This window comes from Tachysurus vachellii, chromosome 10 (genome assembly GCF_030014155.1).
Source record: "Tachysurus vachellii isolate PV-2020 chromosome 10, HZAU_Pvac_v1, whole genome shotgun sequence".
Taxonomy (NCBI): Eukaryota; Metazoa; Chordata; class Actinopteri; order Siluriformes; family Bagridae; genus Tachysurus; species Tachysurus vachellii.
Genome location: NC_083469.1, coordinates 18,245,969 through 18,267,514, shown reverse-complemented (window position 1 = coordinate 18,267,514; position 21,546 = coordinate 18,245,969). Strand labels below are relative to the sequence as shown.

Here is a 21,546-nt window from a genome sequence, read left to right as displayed (position 1 = left end):
GCACGTTCGCCTCACACCTCCAGGGTCGGGGTTCGATTCCCGCCTCCACCTTGTGTGTGTGGAGTTTGCATGTTCTCCCGTGCCTCGGGGGAAACCGGAGTACCCGGAGGAAACCCCCGAGGCACGGGGAGAACATGCAAACTCCACTCATTCGCTCACGCAATCACACACAATTTTCCAGAGATGCCAATCAACCTACCATGCATGTCTTTGGACATGCATGGTAGGTTGATTGGCATCTCTGGAAAATTGTCCCTAGTGTGTGATTGCGTGAGCGAATGAGTGTGTGTGTGTGTGCCCTGTGGTGGGTTGGCACTCCGTCCAGGGTGTATCCTGCCTTGATGCCCAATGACGCCTGAGATAGGCACAGGCTCCCCGTGACCCGAGGTATTTCGGATAAGCGGTAGAAGATGAATGAATGAATGAATGAATAAACATTACAGGTAAGTTTCAAACAACTTCTCCTGTGAGACTCGATGACCGAGAGGATAATAACAGATGAGAACTTTTGTTAAGTATAATTTCCTCTGTTCATTTCTTTATTCAGTTTATTCACACAAAAAACAAACAAACAAAAAAACAAACAATCGGGAAATTCAGTGAAACAGCATAAACCCTACTCTACTACCCTAGAACTACTTACACATGCAAATCATCATTAAAACAAGTAATCACACAATCCCTCACAGCCCAGAAGCTGCACTACTGTATGCGTATTGCGCTGACAACATACACACACGATTTTTAAATGTTTGCCAATTATTGGGATGGCTGTTGTAGTATAAGTAGGCATAGTAAAATACTTAATTCTGACAAAAAATAACATGAAACAATGTTATTTTCCTTATTGTGAACTTTTTTATTATGTGCCCTTAAGTTTCTGTTAAATTAGTTCAATTATAAATGAGTGTGATATGGCTCGCTGATTTACCCATTTGAATGTAGAAAAAGTCTATTTGGGCATCTTACAATGCTCTGATGTTACATAGTTTCAAAATACAACACGAGCATGTTTAAATGTAGGGAAAAAAGCTTACTTGTGTGTCTTATAATGCAAAAATACAACATATGGGCTCCTATATTGTTGTTGTGTCATCACTCATATTGCAAGCCATATCTCTCCGGCTCCTCATTTGGGATTCTTTTCATGAACTGGCCCCTATGACTAATTGAATAGCCCTGACCTAAGGACAGAAAAACATACTTTTTTTAGGGACATTCTAAGTACACAAAAATATATCTAGGGACACTCTGAGCTCAGGAAATCAGAACTGGGGACACACTAAGGACACAAAACCATAGATTTTGACACCCCGGTGACACAGACCTGGGGATGCCTGAAAGACACTAAAACAGACTTGGGAACACTTTAAGGACACAATGGTATACATAGGGACACAAGGACACAAAATGGACCTGGCGATACCCCAAGGACACAAAAACTGAGCTGAGTGCACCCTAAGAACAAAAATAAAATTCCAGGGGACACACTAAAGACACAAGAACAGACCTGGGGACATCCTAAAGACACAAATACGTACCTGGGGCACACAAAGAAAACAAAAACAGTCCTATGAACACACTAAGGTCACAAAAACAGACCTGGGAAAACCTTAATAACACAAACATAGAAAGAGGACACTCTAAGGACACAAAATAATAACTGGGGACACTTTCAGGACACAGAAATAGACCTGGAGACACTATATATACAAAATCCGACCTGGGGATACTTTAAGGACACAAAAACAGACATGAGGACAGCCTAAGGACACAATAACCTACTGTAGCTGGGGACACCCTAAAAATACAAAAATATATCTGGGAACACTCCAAAAAAAAAACATAACTTTGGACACCCTAAGGCAGGACTGTACGGTGCGACATATATGCCTCACGTGCTACAAAAAAACCGTTTGTGCAATTTACCACTGTAGCATGCGTGTGATACAGTTTTGCATGTTCATAACACAGCCGCTTAACAGTGTGGAGTGATTTTGTTGTGCTTGTTTGTGTGTGTGAGATGGCTCACTGCTATTAAACTTGGTAGTTGCAGTCTATTGTTTAATTAAAACTTGTGTCTTGAATTGAATCATTTTGTCCAAATCTAATTAAAACTTGGAAGAGTTGTGCCACTGGCTTTATTTACACCATAAGTCCCTATTTAAATAGCACGCAAGGTGAATTCGATGAAAAGTGGATTCAGGTGAATTTCTCAGTCAAAAAAATTTAGGACAGTCGATTTAGCTTTTTTTGGCCAAAAAACTGACAAAGTCTGATCTTTCCTAAGTTAAAATATTAGTATTAATGAATATGAGCTTGTTGTCTTTGCTAAGAAATGCTCTAAATTTACATTTGGTCTTTTAACATATATAAATATATATACAGTGGCATGCAAAAGTTTGGGCACCCCTGGTAAAAATCTCACTTTAAAATCCACAACGGACTACCTCATGTGGCGTAAGCTAAAGGTTTTGCCATGGCCCTCACAGTCTCCTGACCTATACATGTCCATAGATGCCTCAAAAAAGCAGTGCATGCAACATGGCCCAGGAATCTCACAGAACTAGAAGACTTTTGTAAGGAAGAAGGGGCAAAAATCCTTCAAACAAGAAATGAAAAACACTTGGCTGATTACAAAAAGCATTTACAAGCTGTGATACTTGCTAAAGAGCTAGAAAGGGTTGAAAGGTACTATTGCCATAGGTACTAACTATGCAGGGTGCCCAAAGGTTTTCTGCAGGGCCTTTTTTCTTTTCTGTTACTTAGAAAATGTAAAAGATGAAAATAATAATGTATTTTGTTTAAAATATATTTCATCTTCCAGTTGCTTAACTATTCACATAAACAGACATTTTGACCAGGGGTGCCAAAACTTTTACATGCCACTGTACTGTATATAAACCATCACCATCAGGTTAAGATGAGGGCAATGTGTACACAAGAAAATTATGTAGAAATACATAATGCTAAAACAATGAAATGTTAACAATAAGGCGTGCTGTACCAAAAACACTTTCAGCTAACTTTTTAATCATGTCTGACAAATCTTTAACATGTCTGTCAGATTCAAACCAAATTTCCAACTAGCAAAGTTTTCTGTGTTTATTTCTACATCGCGTTTTGTCTCGGTTTATAAGGTGCGCTGCACTGCGCATGCTCGTTCACGTCAATTACGTCAGTAAAGTAAGACTCCGGGTTCATTTAGCTGGGTCCGAAAATGCTGCGGAAGAAACTTAGCAAATCCGAACAGAAATTTAAACATAAAAAGAACGACACGTCGGAAATCAACCACTGCGTTGAGGAAGAGTCCATCAGAACGATGCGTAAAGAATTTCCCGAAAAGCCGCATGTGTGTGAACGCGACACACACAAGCAGAAGTGCGCAAAGTCCACTGGCCGCAAACAGAAGACATCTAAACAAGTGCATTTCACTGTGATGCCTGACAAATACGAGCCTCTAGAGGAGGACACAGACTTGGATACAGCCACAGACGAAAACCACAAGAAAAATCGGGAGAAACATAAAAGATTCAGAAAAGTATGTGCACTTAAACCTAACTCAATAGTTTAGATTTTCTGTATAACTTTCTGAATAGTATTTTTTTCAGGCTGTTTGGTCTTAAAGTTACTAAACAAGGAATTTTCTGCACTAGTTGGGATAGGAACCGTGAAAGGAGGTCAGTATAAACGTTTCTTAATATTGGGGCAGTGATAATGTTATATTTCTGGCCAATAATTATAATAATAAGAATCAGAATCAGGAGCTTGATTGCCAAGTGCGCATGCGCATACAAGGAATTTGTTTTAGTGTCAAACACTTCCAGTACACAGAGATGACAAATTACAGACGATAAAGACACAAGTAAATACTTATAGAAAAAAAAAACCAATCAATTGAAAAATAAATAAATTGTATGTACAGTTGTGCTTTAGATGATTTAGATGTTGGAATTGAATAGAATGAAATGCAGGGATATACTAGGATTATATATAAGATTATTCATTCATTCATTCATTTTCTACCGCTTATTCGAACTTCTCGGGTCACGGGGAGCCTGTGCATAATCAGGGACGATTTAACTGTTCATGAAGTAGATTGACTAGGGGAGGAAATTGTTCTTGTGCCTGGTTGTGCTGGTATTTGGGGCTCTGTAGCACTGGCCAGATGGTAAAGGTTGAAAATGAGGATGACTTGGATGTGAGGGATCCAGAGTGATTTTCTGAGCCCTTTTATTCACTCTGGATATATACAGTTCTTGAACGGTGGGTAGGGGAACACCAATAATTCTTTCAGAAGTCTGAACCAGTCTCTGCAGTCTTCTGATGTCTGATTTTGTAGCTGAAGTCCCCGTCTGCTTCAAACACTTGAACACCAACATCGGGGCCAGCTGGTCAGCACAGGTTTTCGGAAAGGCTGGTAACACACCGCCTAGGCTTGGTGCCTTTCTTCTTTTGTTCTTTCTGAAGACCTTATGCACATCTTCAGTGATCTGGAGTGCAGGAGAGGGTGAGAGGAGGGTTACCGAAGGTGTTAAAGGTTGTGTAAAAAGATGGTCAGAACAGGTGTGGAGGGTTTCGAATCTACAATAAAACTCAATCAGAGAGTGAAGCACTGTGGCTGTCATCTGTGGCGCCATTACAAGAAATTATTAATAATAATTTATTATTTATATAATAATATGTATAGGTTTTGTTGTGATTAAGGGGTTAAATTTATTTTTATCATTTATTTTATTTAATAAATACATTATTAAATAAAATAAATGATAAAAATAAATTTAACCCCTTAATCACAACAAAACCTATGTTACTTCCTCGAGGTTATGAGGTTATGTTCCTTGCTTCTATGTCAGCATGCAATACCACTGACATGATATAAACAATATTATTATTCAGAACTGCAGACACTAGTAATACTTAAGCTTTTGTTTATACATTGATTTAGCATATACATGTATATGTATATGCCAGCATAAGTGACACCAATACGTCTAAAAAAGATTGACGTATTAAGATTAATATAAAATATTAATAAAAAGACGTAAATGCTTCAAAACTACTTTAGGCCATACAACATGGAAAACATTGTAAATGTAGAATGTAATTTAAAAATAAAAAAGAAAGAAAAAAAAAACTAGTAACTCTAAACAGACTGTAGCCTGAGTTCATGGTTGAACTTTGTACCTTGGAACTGCACCAATGTTCCATGCACCTCTCATAATATTTTATTATGAATTATGAAGTATTTCCATTTCAAATGAATTGTCAGTGCTAATTTATAAGATTACTTTGCAACTTGAGAGTGATTCGTGTTGGTCCCTTTGTACAAAACCTGTTTGCAAGCACATGTATTTTAAAATGGCTATGTTATGTAATGCAACAGACCATTTGTTGGCATTGTATATTTGACACATTGAGCATCAGAATACACTACAGTATATGATCCCAAAAAGTTGGAAGCACTGAGCTGTCTGGAAGCACTGAGATGTTTAGAATGTCATTGTATGAAGCATTACAGCTAACCATCACAAAGGGGCTCAAACACATACTGTAAGCTCAATGAAGATGTGGTTTGCCAAAGGTGAAGTGAAAGAACTTAGGTGACCTGCACAAAACCCTGACTAAACCCCACTGAATACAACTGGGCTGAATCTGAATGTCAGCTGTGCATCAAGCCTCATTGCTAACATCAGTGCCTGACTTCATTAATGCCCTTTGACAATCAGCCATACAGCCATGTTCCAAAATCTAATGGAATGCCCTGTGAATATTATGAATGCATCTGAGTGTAGTTGTAAGGCTGGTCAGATATATTCATTCATTCATTCATCTTCTACCGCTTATCCGAACTACCTCGGGTCACGGGGAGCCTGTGCCTATCTCAGGCGTCATTGGGCATCAAGGCAGGATACACCCTGGACGGAGTGCCAACCCATCGCAGGGCACACATATGCACACTCATACTAGGGACAATTTTCCAGAGATGCCAATCAACCTACCATGCATGTCTTTGGACCGCGGGAGGAAACCGGAGTACCCGGAGGAAACCCCTGAGGCACGGGGAGAACATGCAAACTCCACACACACAAGGTGGCGGCGGGAATCGAACCCCGACCCTGGAGGTGTGAGGCGAATGTGCTAACCACTAAGCCACCGTGCCCCCTGGTCAGATATATTATTATATAAAATATTAAATAAATGTGTATGATTGTATAAAATTAGTCTTCCTTTGACAAAAGCACAGTTTGAGCTTGACCTACACTACAGGCCTTGACCTATGTTCTTTCTTATTAGGGGTATTTGCGGGGTATTTGTATATTCTGGCTGATTCTTTCATTCCTGGAGTGAAACTTGGGAAATCCATCTAAGCTTTTTTTTTTTTTTTTTTACACAATCAGATATATTTTTAAAATAATTAAATGATTGTTTTGTTGTCATTTTGAAGGAATTAACTAAAACTGGTAATCTCTCTCTCTCTCTCTCTCTCTCTCTCTCTCTCTCTCTCTCTCTCTCTCTCTCTCTCCCTCTCCTTCTCTCTCTCTCTCTCTCTCTCTCTCTCTCTCTCTCTCTCTCTCTCTCTCTCTCTCTCTCTCTCTCTCTCTCTTTTCCCCAGAAAGTTTCAAAAGCTTTTCGCTTCACCTGGAAGTGTCTGGTCGTTGGACTGCAGAGTTTCAGCAACTCATACTCCGGGCCACTGAGTGTAGCTACCACGCTGGTGCCTGAAATCCAGAGGACAAAGCCTAAAGCATAATGGAAAAAAAAAATTGATAGTGAACCAACCCAATATCAGTATCTTATGAAATGTAAGGGTACTATGCTTGACAGGATTTCTGTATCTTTTTTGATGTGATTGGTTCTTAAACAGTGCTAGTAAAATGTGAGTGTCACTCACAAATTGCTCCTGTTCATCTTAACCATCTACAGGTCTGAATTTAATTTCTCATAATTGATCACTAAGTCCTGTCACACCTGAAGAAAACTTAGTCTGTGAATTAGATTAGAATCTTGTTTGTTGGAAAGCAGGAGTACTTCTCATTTTTAAGCGAAGAACTGCGATAATATGAAGTTATTTTTCATCTTTTATTTTTTTGCGGTCGCTTGTCTTCATGTCAATCTTGAAGGAATACTCATGAATTTATACAGGAGTGGACCCAAGACAGACTCTTCACAACAGGTATTCGACCAACAAGCCATCCTAGAAAAATTCAGGCTTGGTAGATTTTTCTTTGATCAGGATATTGGTAGTGTAAACAGAATCATTATCAAGTCAAGGATGTGATTTTTCTCCTAGTGACACTAACCTAATCTGTAAATTTGATTTCTTCTGTTAATCATCTCATTTCAATATAGATGCTTACGTCTACTATAGTTTAGTTAGGAATTTCTTGCACAAAGGTATGTGTTTTGTTAGTTGTGGTGTTTTGAAAGTGGTAACTTTTAGAAATACTAACATTGCCATAACAATTTTATAATGATAAAAAATATGTCTCTGTTTCTAGAGCTGGAAATGTTTACTACAGATGTTTTGCTGCAATGTTTTAAGAAATGAAAAATCCCACTGGAACATTTAATGCAAATGTTATTGTGTCATAAAATGGGGTGGAACAGTGGATTTGTTGTTTTTTTAATTTGTTTTTGTTTTTTATTTAATTTCCATATTCATTGATTCTGAATTCTAAAAGAAAATGGTCTTAATTGTTTTAAAAACAAGCTTTGGATTATTTTAAAAACTGAAGTCATTTATTGCCTACAATGAACATAGGTGCATGTGCTGCTGTACATCAACTACAAATAATTGTATTTTGTGTTTTTTTTTTTTTATTCATACTACTGATAAGTATTTAATCAACTAAACATTATGACAATTAAATCAGTTACAGTCACAGTAAAAGCTTTTATAGGGTGGCATGTAACATTTTCAATATAGCTTTTTTAAAAAAAAATGTGGTTATGTGTTGTGTTTTCAATTCAAAATTCTAAATCTTAAGAATTTTCTCTTAATAATATGTCTTACACAGGATCATATTTTATTTTCCATTTTTAAGATGGCTGTAAAACATTGTCCTGTTTTAAATAAACCACAAGGGAGACCGCATTCTTCATTAAGTCTTGCTTTATGGTTGCTGTTGTCTTTTCCCATCAGTCTGATTGAGAACTGCCACATATTATCTTATTTTCATTGTAATTGTAGTAGTTTATTGAAGATTACTGAAAGAGTAACCAATTAATGTAAATAAAATAAAGTGTAAATGAGCTTTTATGGAACAAAAATTGGACACAACCAGTACATTATTATTTTTTAAGACAATAGTTTTTCTTATCATGACATTAATTTGAAATCTTAAAGGACTCTTGTTTAGAACATGTGATTGTTGTAGCCAGTTCAATTCAGTTAAATGTTATTTGTGTAACACTTTTAGAAACTGGCTTTATAGAAATGGATTAATTCAAAACAAAAATTTTACTGCAAACAGTAACACCGGCAAAGGAACAGCCAGCAGGGAGATTATATGAGTCTAGCTGCTTCACCATCATCAAACTTAAGGGATGAGAGCAGGGCAGTGGGTGAAGGTTGTTATGGCATTTAAACATCCCAGTTCAATAAAACACTCCTGTTAATGTTTTGTAAATAACCACAAAAGACTTGACTAAAGAAATAGGTTTTCAGCCTAGAACTGAAAACAGAGTCCTGAACATGTGCATGTACTTTTGGAAAGCTATCACTTTGGGAATCTGTTCTATAATTTTCGGGTTTGTAAGAGAAAGCTCTGCCTCCTGCTGTAGCCTTTACTCATCAAGTTCCCAACAAACATCCTGTGCATTCTGATTGAAGTAGGTGCAAAATGATGAACCAGTGTCACCTACGCATAAAAAAGTATAGAAATGTTCTTACTGTAGTTTTAGTCTGGATATAAAGTCACAACACTTAAACTCCCTTTTAGTACACGTTAGAGTGACATCCCTAAAGGGCTGATTGTTAATGCTTAGCAATTCTCAGCCATGCACCCCCTCTTTTGTTTTTGATGTTTTCTAGGCTGTAAGCGTTCACTTATTTATCCATTTCATTATCACAAAAATATCACTCCATCTGACATATCTACCAAGGTTTTTCCTTTTGGTACAAGTTCATGTATTAACATCACTATGTAGTGCTACGTAGTAAGCGGTATTTATTTACCTTAGTAATATTTTGTAATTATTACAAGCTATTTTGAATGAGCAGTTTTATGAAGCATGTTCAGAGGACATGACTAGAGTATGATCTTTGACCTAAATGTGATATCACTTTACATCTATATAGACATCCACTCCCCTACAGGGTACAAGATGGCTCTGAATGGCTGGTGCTGATTTCATAATTATAAGATAAGAACATGCTAAGATTATGAGTGGATTAGTGAGTCAGGGTTCTGTTACATATGAGAAAGAAAACAGTGTTTAACCCTGCAGTTTTTTCCCCGCAGCTCCACACAAAACTGTTAATAACAGGGTGGAATGAAAATAACCTCATTCTGTAACATCATGCATCCGTTTTTAGTAAACACACATTTGTCTTACTATCCTTGACAGTTATTCATTTGTTTTCTTTCTTTCTTTCTGAAAGTGTGAAGGTATACATGTGCTTCCTCCTGAAACAACAAGCTAATCACATATATTTAAACTGCTGCTTATTGTACTGTACATCTTGGTTCAGAATAACTACTACCTACTACCTACTAACTACTGGGTCATAATAGCGACTGTTGCTGTGCAATTTTGCTTGCTAAGTCGCCCAGTCCCATACGGTTGTGGCAACTTGTGATCCATTGACATAATTATTAAGGCACCTAATTAATGCTATGGCTACACTTAAATCTAAACTTACTTCCTTTACACTGTGTGCAGACTTTTACTTTAATTATAACTTGTTACACTATACAAGATTATCCCAGTTAGAATTCTGTAACAGACTGTGCGTTTTTATATTTCATTTCACTATTGTGTTTGTAGCTGTTCCATGAGTTCTGTGTAATCATGTGTTTAGACGAGTGTCATAGTAAGAGCCACAATCTGGACAAACCCAGGAGATAAAGGATAGGAATACAGCAAAAGCAGACACAAAACAGGTATAAATAGGGAGGGTAATGAGGCATGAGGAACAGGTGTGCAGAGGTGGGATCGGGTGGGGCAAACACATGTGAGAACACAAAAACATAAATAAAAGCACATGGCACAAGATAGAAAACAAACCAACAGGGATTTGTTCAAGCCATCATGACAAATGTTTTGTTATATATATTCAATCAAAACCTGGTTACAGAAATAACTCAAATTTTGTTCCATTTGGATTAAAACATGTTTAACTGCTTGATGTCTTCCCTACTGTGGAGACTTAGTTTAGCGGAAAATATAAGTTTAGCTCTTCAATAAGAAAATCAGGGCCCATATTCATGAAAATTCTTAGTGCAAAGAGTTGCTCCTAGTGACGAAATTCTAAGAAAATTCTTAGATATGTGGGTGTTTCCTCTTAAAATGAAATAGAAGATCATAGTAAATATAAAAAGTCATTTTGTGGCTTTTCCGACACTTTTGCCCTGTTCCTATTTTTGTGACTTCATTATTAATAAGTCCTGCATTTGCATCTTACCTTGTGAGTCTAATTTGTGACATTCTGGGACTATTTACAATTTATTGACTTAATTTGATTTTGGAAGGCAAACAGCACTCACACAACCTTAATTGCAATTTACATTTGCACATGTCTATAAGCAACGAAACATTCTGTCACGTAAGGAAATAAATTAAATAAAATACAATTCGACATGATATGATATGATATGATATGATATGACATGATATGATATGAAATGAGAACAAGTTGTTTTTCTATTTCACGTTAGGGCAAGACCAGAAAAAGAACACAGGAAAATATGCATAAAATACCAGCAACCTCCATGCTCAGATGCTTTACAAATATATACAGTACAGTACTGACCTGTCAAAGACTTATCTGACAAGACTTTATTATTAAGAGGGCTACATATACAAAACTGCACATGCACCGTATCAAAGGCTAAGCTTTGTTTTGGCCTGCTGTCTGTGCTGCAGGTTAGGTGATGATATGGGAGGTAAGCAGCACTTGGAATCTTCCCAGGCCTGGAGCAGTGCCACAGATATGGGTTTGTATCTTTCATCATAGATAAGTACCTTCTCCAACTGTCTTAGAGGCTAATTCAGGTTGCTGAATTGCAGTGAAGTGAAGTGAAGTGAAAGGCAAGAGATCTTCAGTGACTCAGTAAATGAAAAGATTTCATTATCTTAGCTTGAAAATCAAAAGCATGAATGTTATTTCAGAAACCTCTTCTGATTAGATCACTGGCACACCTTTACTGATGTACCGATTATATTTTCGTACTATTCAATCCTTGGAATTCATCAGATTTGTCTAAATAACATGAAAAATACATGTGCATAATAAGTGTTAGTCTTTTGTGTTTTTTTATGAATTCATGTGTTTATGAGCACAAAAGGATGAGAGTGATCAATTGAGCATATAGGATATTTTTTGTTGCGTTTAGACCAAGATCAAGATTCTGGTGTTAACTTACTTCAGGCCCCTAACCTGGGAATGCTTTTCTTTTAGCAGCATGATCGTCCCAAACAGGAGGCCAAAGTAATGAATTCCTTACACCCTGAGGTATATAATTCACTGTTGCAGTTTATATTTGGTTGGTTGCAAGTCAGTTTCTTCTGTTTGTATTCAGTTGCTATTTTTGTGGTCAGAAATGAAACTGTCTGTGCCTGTGTGGGAGGACAAGCACAACTCAGGGTGTAACACTTGAAATCTGCTAGGTATTTTCAACCAACTTTGAGTCAAATTTCCTAAAATAACTACAATCATTCTCAAACAAGATTAGTTTTAGCCATGAAGATAAAAAAGGAGGACTCTGTGTATGATAAAAAATGTTTTCAGCATTCAATAAAGCACTTACACCACACCACACTTCATCAGTCCTGATGCCCTACCCCTGGTTGGAGTCTCATCGCCTGGTGGTACACTCTGCTGGGGATATATATACATGGACAGCCACAATGGGATTGCTGTGGATATAACCACTTGGAGACTATCACGCCATCTTTGAACTACTGTGCATTGGTCAACTTTGTGATCGGGTCTTCCTCAGGGAACATTTGAAGACTTAGGCAGGATAGAATTAATGTTAAGTCTCAATGAACCTAAAAATTACACGGACGTATTAGTTCCTTAGGAGCTCTTGATTGCTTAATTCCACTTAACTACAAACTGTTGTAGAAAGGACATCATTTATATGTATATTATTTATTGTACAGTGTCACTCAAATGAGGATGGGTTCTCTTCTGAGTCCGGTTCCTCTCAAGGTTCCTTCCTCATATCATCTCAGGAAGTTTTCCTTGCTGCCGTCGCCTCAGACTTGCTCATTTTGGAAAATTTTGTTTCTATACTTATGTAAAGCTGCCCTGAGATGATGTAAATTGTTAAAAGATCTACATAATAAATTGAATTGAACAGTTGAGTTAGTTACTGTGGTCCTGTTTTCTAAAAGTCTGGTTTTTACTGACCCTAAGAACCATTTCCTTGTATGAAACAGGGCAACACGAATACTTGAACAATCGCATTACTCATACGCAGCCGTATTTTAACAAGTAATATACTCATACTTGTTAACACTTTATACATTAATGCACACGAAATACTGTATATAATTAATGCTTGAAGCAGTTAGCACTTTTTTAAACAGCTTGACTTGCTCTCATGTGTATGTAGAAAGTAACTTATAAGGTGATAAAAATGATCAAATTATTGCATTGTCCACATATAGAGTAAATTTGCATGGTATTTTTTTAATACAAACTTTGTTATAGATGTTTTTTTATGACTTCTGTATTATTTAGTCAGTACAAACAGATTTTAGATGTTCATACATTACTTTAAAAAACTAAATTTGTGTTACAAAAGCAACATATGACATTGAACACTTTTCAGACAAAAAGCATAATACCGTTAAGAACTTCAGTGGCTTGTAAACAACACCACACACAGTGCTTATTAAATGATCAAATCTTAAATATTTTATCTTCAGATAAGTTGCTGTAGAGTAGATTTATTGTGCACACTGAGGTGGTAAGATGCTCTCAAACTGTCTTATGAAAATGTTTTTCATGCATATGTTGTTTCATAATTTTTACTTAATGAATTAATCATTAATTAAATCATATACAGTTATTCTCAAAAGTGTGCATGGCCTGAAAGAAATTGTTATACATTGCCATTTATTTGGAGAATATGTCTGATAATTCAAAAGAATATTTTCTTATTTAAGGATAGTGGTCACTTGAAGTCATTAATTATCACATAGTTGTTTGACTCCTTTTTATAACCTAATGATATCTGAAAAATCAACTTAAGCAACCCTGTTTACATGTTTGTTCACATTATAAACATACAGGTTGAAACACAGAGGTTTAATTGACTATTAAACTGCCAACGGGCTGCGTAATAATGTAGTTAAACTTTATAAAGCAGGGAAATGATTTAAAAAGATATCTCAACACTTGAACTGCTAGTCAGTACTGTTCAAACTCGGATAAAGAGGAAAATAAGAGGTTCTGTTGATACTGAGCTATGGTCAGGTAGACCAAGAAACTACTACTGCCAGAAGAATTGTTCTGACAGTAGTGTAGTTGTAATTCTAATATTAAATTGTAAAATAATTGAATGAAACAACAGAAGAGATTGTGACATTCTCTCACAACTCCATTTTTAAATCAAGTGGGATCCCAACTTTGGGGTCTCAACACCTAGCATTGGAAGCCCTGTAACAGAGATATTTCAAATAGAAAATCATATGAGGGTTGTCCATGCCACATAAACAAATAGAACTTTCCTTACTTTGTAATCATGTATTTATAAATGTAAATATAAATTTACATTTAATTTATATGAATATATGTATTCATAAAATATCAATTTTCTTGTTCATTTGAGACATGTCAAGCTGTAAGTTCATGTCTGTCAAACAAGACAGCAGCTTTGCACAGGTAGGTTTTTGATAATTATGTTTATGTGGTTATGGAAGGAAGAACAAAGCTATACTTTGTGCAGTTTACCATTTTGGCATTATTATAGCAAACTTTTACAGTTGAAACAGTTAGGAGGAGAAAAAGACAATAACTGCTGTCATTAGATATAAGATAAACCTGATTTTCACTGATAAATGCTGGTGATGATCATAATAGAAAGACAACAATCTGAAAACATTTTAGGGCATTTTAGACAACGCCTCTGTGGGTTGATCCATACCTTAAAGTCAGACACATCCCTGGGTCACATCTCATTTAATGGGCATCTCCTGTGCTTTGAATCAGTTAGCAATTATACAAATAACTGTTCTGCTTAATTTAAAAAAGAAAATTATGAGAACAATCATTTAAAATGTCATTTTATTTACTCTATTTATCATGTCTTTAATTGTATTTTTAATTTCCCTGTGTATAAGTTAATTAATGTGTATAAGTCAATTTGTATAATATTGCACACAGTGTACTTCAGTTTACTCTTCTGTGGTTTTCAAATTCATAAAATTAAGCTTTTTGTCTTGAGAAATGGCTTCTGTCTAGCATGCAGAATTCTTCTAACATGCAGAAAGTAACCATATATCAATACAGATTAGATAAGATTGAACTTTATTGCCATTGTACAAAGTACAATCACACAATGTACAAACCCTATGAAATTACCATGAAGTTAGCATCTATCCAGATGTGCAGAAGTGGAATATTTTCAATGAATTACAAAGAGATACAGCTATAGGGGCTATATGTACAGGGGAATGGATGTCTTATGTACATGAGATGCAGTAAGTATTATAAATAGAGATATATGTGGTCTATATATGTACAGTATGTACAGACAATGTGCAATGATGAAGACATATTTCTATTTTGTTCCCAAAATATAAGATTATTAAACCTATTTCTGGATATACTGTATTTGTCTATATATAAGCTTTGATTTTTCTTGTTCTATTACTGTATAAATTTCAAGCATTCATTTGTAGAAAGAAAATGTTAAAATGAAAAAAGTGTACAATATGCAAAGAATGGTTGCATATGGTTATGGTTTAGTGTAATCTTTCTAATCTACAAAAAGTAGATACATTAGACTTAATTGAAGATCTCTTGCTAAGATGTAATTTTTATCCTTTCATCATTTATTAAATTTTCAGTAAGATTTTTTTTAACAAAATGGTTACAGATATAAATACCTAGCCAGCCACTGTATAAAAAATGTCGGGGCTATATTTATGGCTATAATATCAATACCTGACTTTCTTACATAACACAACTGTTTGTGAGGTTACTATGCAGCAAAAACAAAATCTCACCATGGCAACAGCACATTCGGATGCACACCATGACAACAACACATTCCCCAAAACTACCCAAACTTAAACAGCACAATGAGCTGGAGTTCCAGCATGCATCTGAATGATGCTGGAACAGGCACAGATCGCTCCTAATCAACCACATGCTGTTTGAACACTTAGGAAAGCATTGGGAATTTACTGACACATCAGGGCTTGTTGCATACAGTATGTTGCCTTAGTGGCTTACGTGTGTGTAGAACATGGGTGGAGACGTGATAAAACTTTTATCCTAACCGGGGAAAGATGGTATTTGAGTTCTCTGATATGATGTGCCACAAACAGCTGCAGTCACTGACAGTGTTGACTTTGGCTCCGTGTTCTTTAATTCCGTGTGAATGAGTATGTTCAAAGGTACTTCTACACAAAGCTGTTCACCATGTTATCTGCCTTACTGATTGACTAGACCACCAGACGTCCAAGCAAACCATTTTTCATAATACCTTTTTTGTATAGCATGCACTAAGAGTCACAGTTTCCTCCAGGATTAAGGTAAACCATCTTGAAAATGAGCAAAAATGACTATATATAAGTACTCAGCATTCTTCAAACTAAGTTTTTTAAGTAGTGAAAATTTCTGAAAAATCGCTACTTTTGAACCTTTTTGGCATCCTTACAGTTAATATTTTGTGATGCTGCTATGGTGAAGGTAGAGAAGACTTGAGGTCCAGTCCTCTATACAAAATCTGTATATTGTTAGGTTTGGGAATGTGCACTTTCTGGGACATTTAATGCAAACTTTATTTTGCTCATAGTCTTATCAAAAGCTCAATATATGACCAAGTTTAAACCTCTTAAATACCTGATATAGGCAACCAGGTTTTGGGCTGAAATATCCTGATATTTTGCAGAATTCATGATACTATCAACAATGTAAAAGCCACAAAACAGCCTAAAGCATGGATAATCCACTATCACATTTTACAGTGATGGAACACCTCCTGACACACATACAAGTGTAATCTTTATGTAAGATTTTTCTTTATATCCCCCTTTATAGCCCTTCATGACTACAACAAAATTAAACTGAATTGAAGATAAAGTGGATGCATCACCTTCCACTCATATCAATTGTCAGTTTTGATGACATCATTCTCCATTTCTTTGACTATCTATTTCAATTGAAATGACATCAATACATCGAATAATGCTGCATGTTCACTGGAACTTTAACAGTAGTTAACCTTTATTAAGGGGCCAAGCACTAAAGCTTTGTAGACTCCTTTCAGCGATTGTATGTATTTATGTATTATTCATGCTTATCCGAACTACCTCGGGTCACGGGGAGCCTGTGCCTATCTCAGGCGTCATCGGGCATCAAGGCAGGATACACCCTGGACGGAGTGCCAACCCATCGCAGGGCACACACACTCTCATTCACTCACGCAATCACACACTAGGGACAATTTTCCAGAGATGCCAATCAACCTACCATGCATGTCTTTGGACCGGGGGAGGAAACCGGAGTACCCGGAGGAAACCCCCGAGGCACGGGGAGAACATGCAAACTCCACACACACAAGGTGGAGGCGGGAATCGAACCCCGACCCTGGAGGTGTGAGGCGAAGGTGCTAACCACTAAGCCACCGTGCCCCCTTTATGTATTATTATTATTATTATTATTATTATTATTATTATTATTATTATTATTATTATTATTATTATTATTATTAGTATTACACTATCTACATTTTTTTATTTGGTTAATAGTATTATTATAGTATTATTTGCTTAATGGGAGCACGGTGACTTAGTGGTTAGCACGTTTGCCTCACACCTCCAGGGTTGGGGGTTCGATTCCCGCCTCCGCCTTGTGTGTGTGGAGTTTGCATATTCTCCCCGTGCCTTGGGGGTTTCTACGTCATGCATGGTAGGTTGATTGGCATCTCTGTAAAATTGTCCGTAGTGTGTGATTGCGTGAGTGAATGAGAGTGTGTGTGCCGTACGATGGGTTGGCACTCCGTCCATGGTGTATCCTGCCTTGATGCCCAATGACGCCTGAGACAGGCACAGGCTCCTCGTGACCCGAGAATAGTTCGGATAAGCGGTAGAAAATGAGTGCGTGAGAGTGAGTATTTGCTTAATACTGAAAAAGTCCGAGCAATTAAGTGTCTAGTTAGAATTAGTTTAAGGGTTAACATTTTAAAATTACATACATTTTTAACTGGTACATGGATGTGAAAAACTGGATATGATAACATATTGGGTTTCACTGTTACAGATGCGGATTTGCCAAAAGTCTCATATATTAATAAAGCCCCAAATTGATATTATAGTTTACTTTGATACCCTCCATCATATTTAATAGTTCCCATTAAAATCCACTTTTGTAAGAAGTAAAAAGCTATTTTAAACAGGGCTTTTAAAGGACACAGATTGGATCATAATTATCACGAAAACATCTGCAATATCTTAAGACCATAAACTCCTATCCAAAGAAAGTTCTCACTGACTCACTCATTTTCTACCACTTATCCGAACTACCTCGGGTCACAGGGAGCCTGTGCCTATCTCAGGCGTCATTGGGCATCAAGGCAGGATACACCATGGACGGAGTGCCAACCCATCGCAGGGCACACACACACTCTCATTCACTCACGCAATCACACACTACAGACAATTTTCCAGAGACGCCAATCAACCTACCATGCATGTCTTTGGACCGGGGGAGGAAACCATGCCCCCTCCAAAGAAAGTTAAGTAGGCCAAATTCATGTTTATTTCTGTCTGATTAGTAAGATATGGTTGAGGACTTTTACCCAGCTACCATTCCTGTCATCAGATTTACACCGCACAGACTTTAGAAAGTGATTTTGATTAAATGTGATTAAGTGATTTGTGTATGTGTTTCTGTATAAGCATGTGTGTGTCTGTGTGTGTCTGTATGTGTGTGTATGTGTATCTGCAAATAAGGCTACATTATCTGTCCAGCATCTCCTTTTAATAGCTCAGTCAAAAATTCTTAACTTTTTACCTTACAACATGTAAAAGACGTAGAAACATCCACATACTTCTTTCCTTTTAGACATTTTCTTCATCTTTATTAACGTTGACTTTTTTCCATTGACTGTTCCTACATACATGAATCATGTGCATTTTCATGACTATTTTGTTAGTATTAGTGTGTATAGTATAGTCCATGTTAGAAAAACATAGCAGATGTGTTTGGCAAGTGTTAATACGTGTCAACACGACATGCCTTTATCTTAAAACGACTTATTATAGCACCAGCTGTGTCTACTATGCCTCTGAGACTGCTGATGTCACACGCCGTGAAGGAATGATGTTTGTTTAAATACTTCAAGGTTTATAATTTCACTTATTTCTACAATAAAAAGATAAACTTCACAAATTAAGCATTACATAGTCAGTCTTGTTGATACAGGCAATGTTTTGTAGCTGTAAAGAAACCCACTTTACCATAATGTGTTTTGTCAGCTTCCCACAGCACCCGGGTATTTACTATTATATTCTATGTAGAATTGACAACATATAATTTTTAGTATTATTTTCAATCAGAAGCTACAGTATTCCAGGTGGATGAACATGTAGTCTATTTATTAAAATCTGCATATGCTCAAACATACACATACACACACAAACATAATACTGCACTTAGCATCAGAGAATCAACTGGCACCACAATACATTATTCTGCACTTTTTCCTTCTGGTAATTTGTTCTTTATTTAGTTGCATTAACTGAGTTTATAATATGGCATTCAATTTATGGGTTGGAGGTTAACGTAAAGTTGGATTTGGTTAATTCAGCACCCCAATTATTTATCATCATGCTAATTGTATTTGTATATTTATCACACATTTTTTCATTGCTCATTCTGCCTATAACCTTATGCACTTTGATAGCAGGCCATGGGATATGTGTTTTTGCATAACTAATAATTATCTAAGACACCTGTTAATAGAACAATATTGACATTTTAAGTCAATGTAGTACATATAATCCAGTGCTACAAAGTATTCACAATTGTATTTATAGTCAGTTCAGATTCTGTTTTTGTCCTCAGTAATGAAGAGTGAATACATTATGCAGAACTATGGTATAATGCTTCAGAGTGAAAAGCCTGGGAATTGGGAATCACAGAAACATCAGAAATGTTTGCACAGTGAATGATATATATGTAAATGAATAAATGAATTGAGTTAAATTATCACAATTAGATATCGTACTTCCAATATAAATGAATCACGTATACAGTCAAAATACTGAATAAAATTGAACCCAGAGCTTACACATGATTATTGTACCCACATCAGACAGACTGCTGTGCATGAAAATCCCTGGCGATCAGCCTTTTCTGAAATACTTAAACCAGCTTGTTTGTCCTTGCCACTATTGACTCTGGTTCATTAGGAGTAAAAATAATACCATTTGGAATTTTCATTATACATTTTTTTTATTTGTGTGAAATTGCTTTAAATCCATTGTTACAAGCTCTATACAAATAAAATTTAAGTAACTGAAATTCCAGTGGTATCGACATGGTTTTATGCATTGTGTTGCTACCGTATGACAATTGCTTGAATGAGCAGGTCCTTGAAATGGTCAAATCTTTGCTCAGAAGAACAGAGATGCTACAATACAACTGTCCTCTATTGTAGATCAATTGAAATCTACCAGGAATGCTTTAAATGTTTATATATGTTTAAATTTCTGCTTAGATTTTGTAACAGATAATGACATAGGTCTAAATGACACTGCTATAGCCTAGAACAACTAGGACAATAATAAAGATTTTTGTTTATTTATCCTGCATAATATAGTAAGGTCATGAAGGAAGGTTGTGTTGGAAGGTCTTGCTCAAAAATTCTGGAAAAAGCAGAAATCTACAAGTATGGCCATGTAAGGCTTGCTGGCTTATGCAAGATGAGGCGTCAACTGACAAGCTTATGAATTTCCATCAATATCTGATAAGATAAACTGATGAAAACTGTTGTGAAATCTGTGTATGGTATCAGCCTCGGCAAGGAGTTCAGAACAGATTAAAGCTGTGGACAGGGAACAGGCACAAACTAAGATTAAGTTAATGACTAAAAAATGATGAGAATGTTCAGTTTTGCAGTTACGTGATTTGTGATGTCTTCTGATTTCTGTATTTTCTGTTGTTTTGTTTTTCCCTAGTGTTCTCCTGTGTTTGTTAGTTTTTAATTATTTTTTTAATAAAACCCCAGTCTGAGGTTCTCCTGCCAGAGATCAGGGTGCAATTCCCACCTCTGGTGGCTTCACTGTAACAGGCTTGGTATCAATTAGTAACAAAGATAGAGAGCATACTTTGAAGCGGACAAAGAAATAGGGGTCGAAAACAAATTTAATCAAAAGATGAATTAAAAACAGACAGAAGTAAAATTTACCTACCTTGGATACAATGTCCGATGGCCAATGTCAAAAGAGTGTTAGAGACTAGACACTAGAATATGTTTGCACATTCTCCCTGTGTTATGGGGCTTTCTCTGGGTACTCTGGTTTCCTTCCCAGTCCAAAACCATTTGTTTTTGGTTTATTGGTATCTATAAATTGTTGTGTGTGTGTGTGATTGTGCCCTTGATGGTTTGGCACCATATCCAGAGAGTCCCTAAGCTTGTGCCCTGAGTTTCCTGAGATAGGTTGCTGGTTCCCTGTGACCCTGTGTAGGATCATGGGTACAGAAAATGGATTTATGGGTTACGCCCCGTTACACAAGAAACAAATGTAGTGAAACACACAAAGCAGGTTAAAGTTCAATGTACAATGCTAAGTGTTTAAAGCATGAATGTACATGCGCTATTTGATTTTTTTTTTTTTCACTTTTGTGGTTTGTCATACCTGCTCTAATAAATACTTGAAATTACTACAGAAGCCAGTTTCATGGAGCTTCAAGCTTATAAAGCATCACCCCTATAAGAGCACAGGTGAAAAAATAGGGGTGGCAGGAAGACTTTATTTCAGAAGAAACACTAGCTATATCAATACACAGTAAAAGTATTTTAGCATCACTGAAAAATAAGGGAAAGTGTAGGTGGGCAAATGGAAGTGAAAACTCTTGAGTTATAAGACAAAAGTGATTCAGGGAGCAAAAATGAAAAGATTAAAATAATAAAA

At 36.4% G+C, this 21,546-nt stretch overlaps 1 protein-coding gene across 1 annotated transcript; it reads left to right on the top strand.

Annotated features, from left to right (window-relative positions):
- Positions 1–3,182: 3,182 nt before the first annotated feature.
- On the top strand, positions 3,183–8,105 carry c10h1orf115 (chromosome 10 C1orf115 homolog). The gene is made up of 2 exons (XM_060880234.1): positions 3,183–3,541; positions 6,617–8,105. The coding sequence occupies exons 1-2, from the start codon at positions 3,221–3,223 to the stop codon at positions 6,752–6,754; spliced, it is 459 nt and encodes a 152-aa protein (XP_060736217.1). The 5' UTR covers positions 3,183–3,220; the 3' UTR covers positions 6,755–8,105.
- Positions 8,106–21,546: the final 13,441 nt, after the last annotated feature.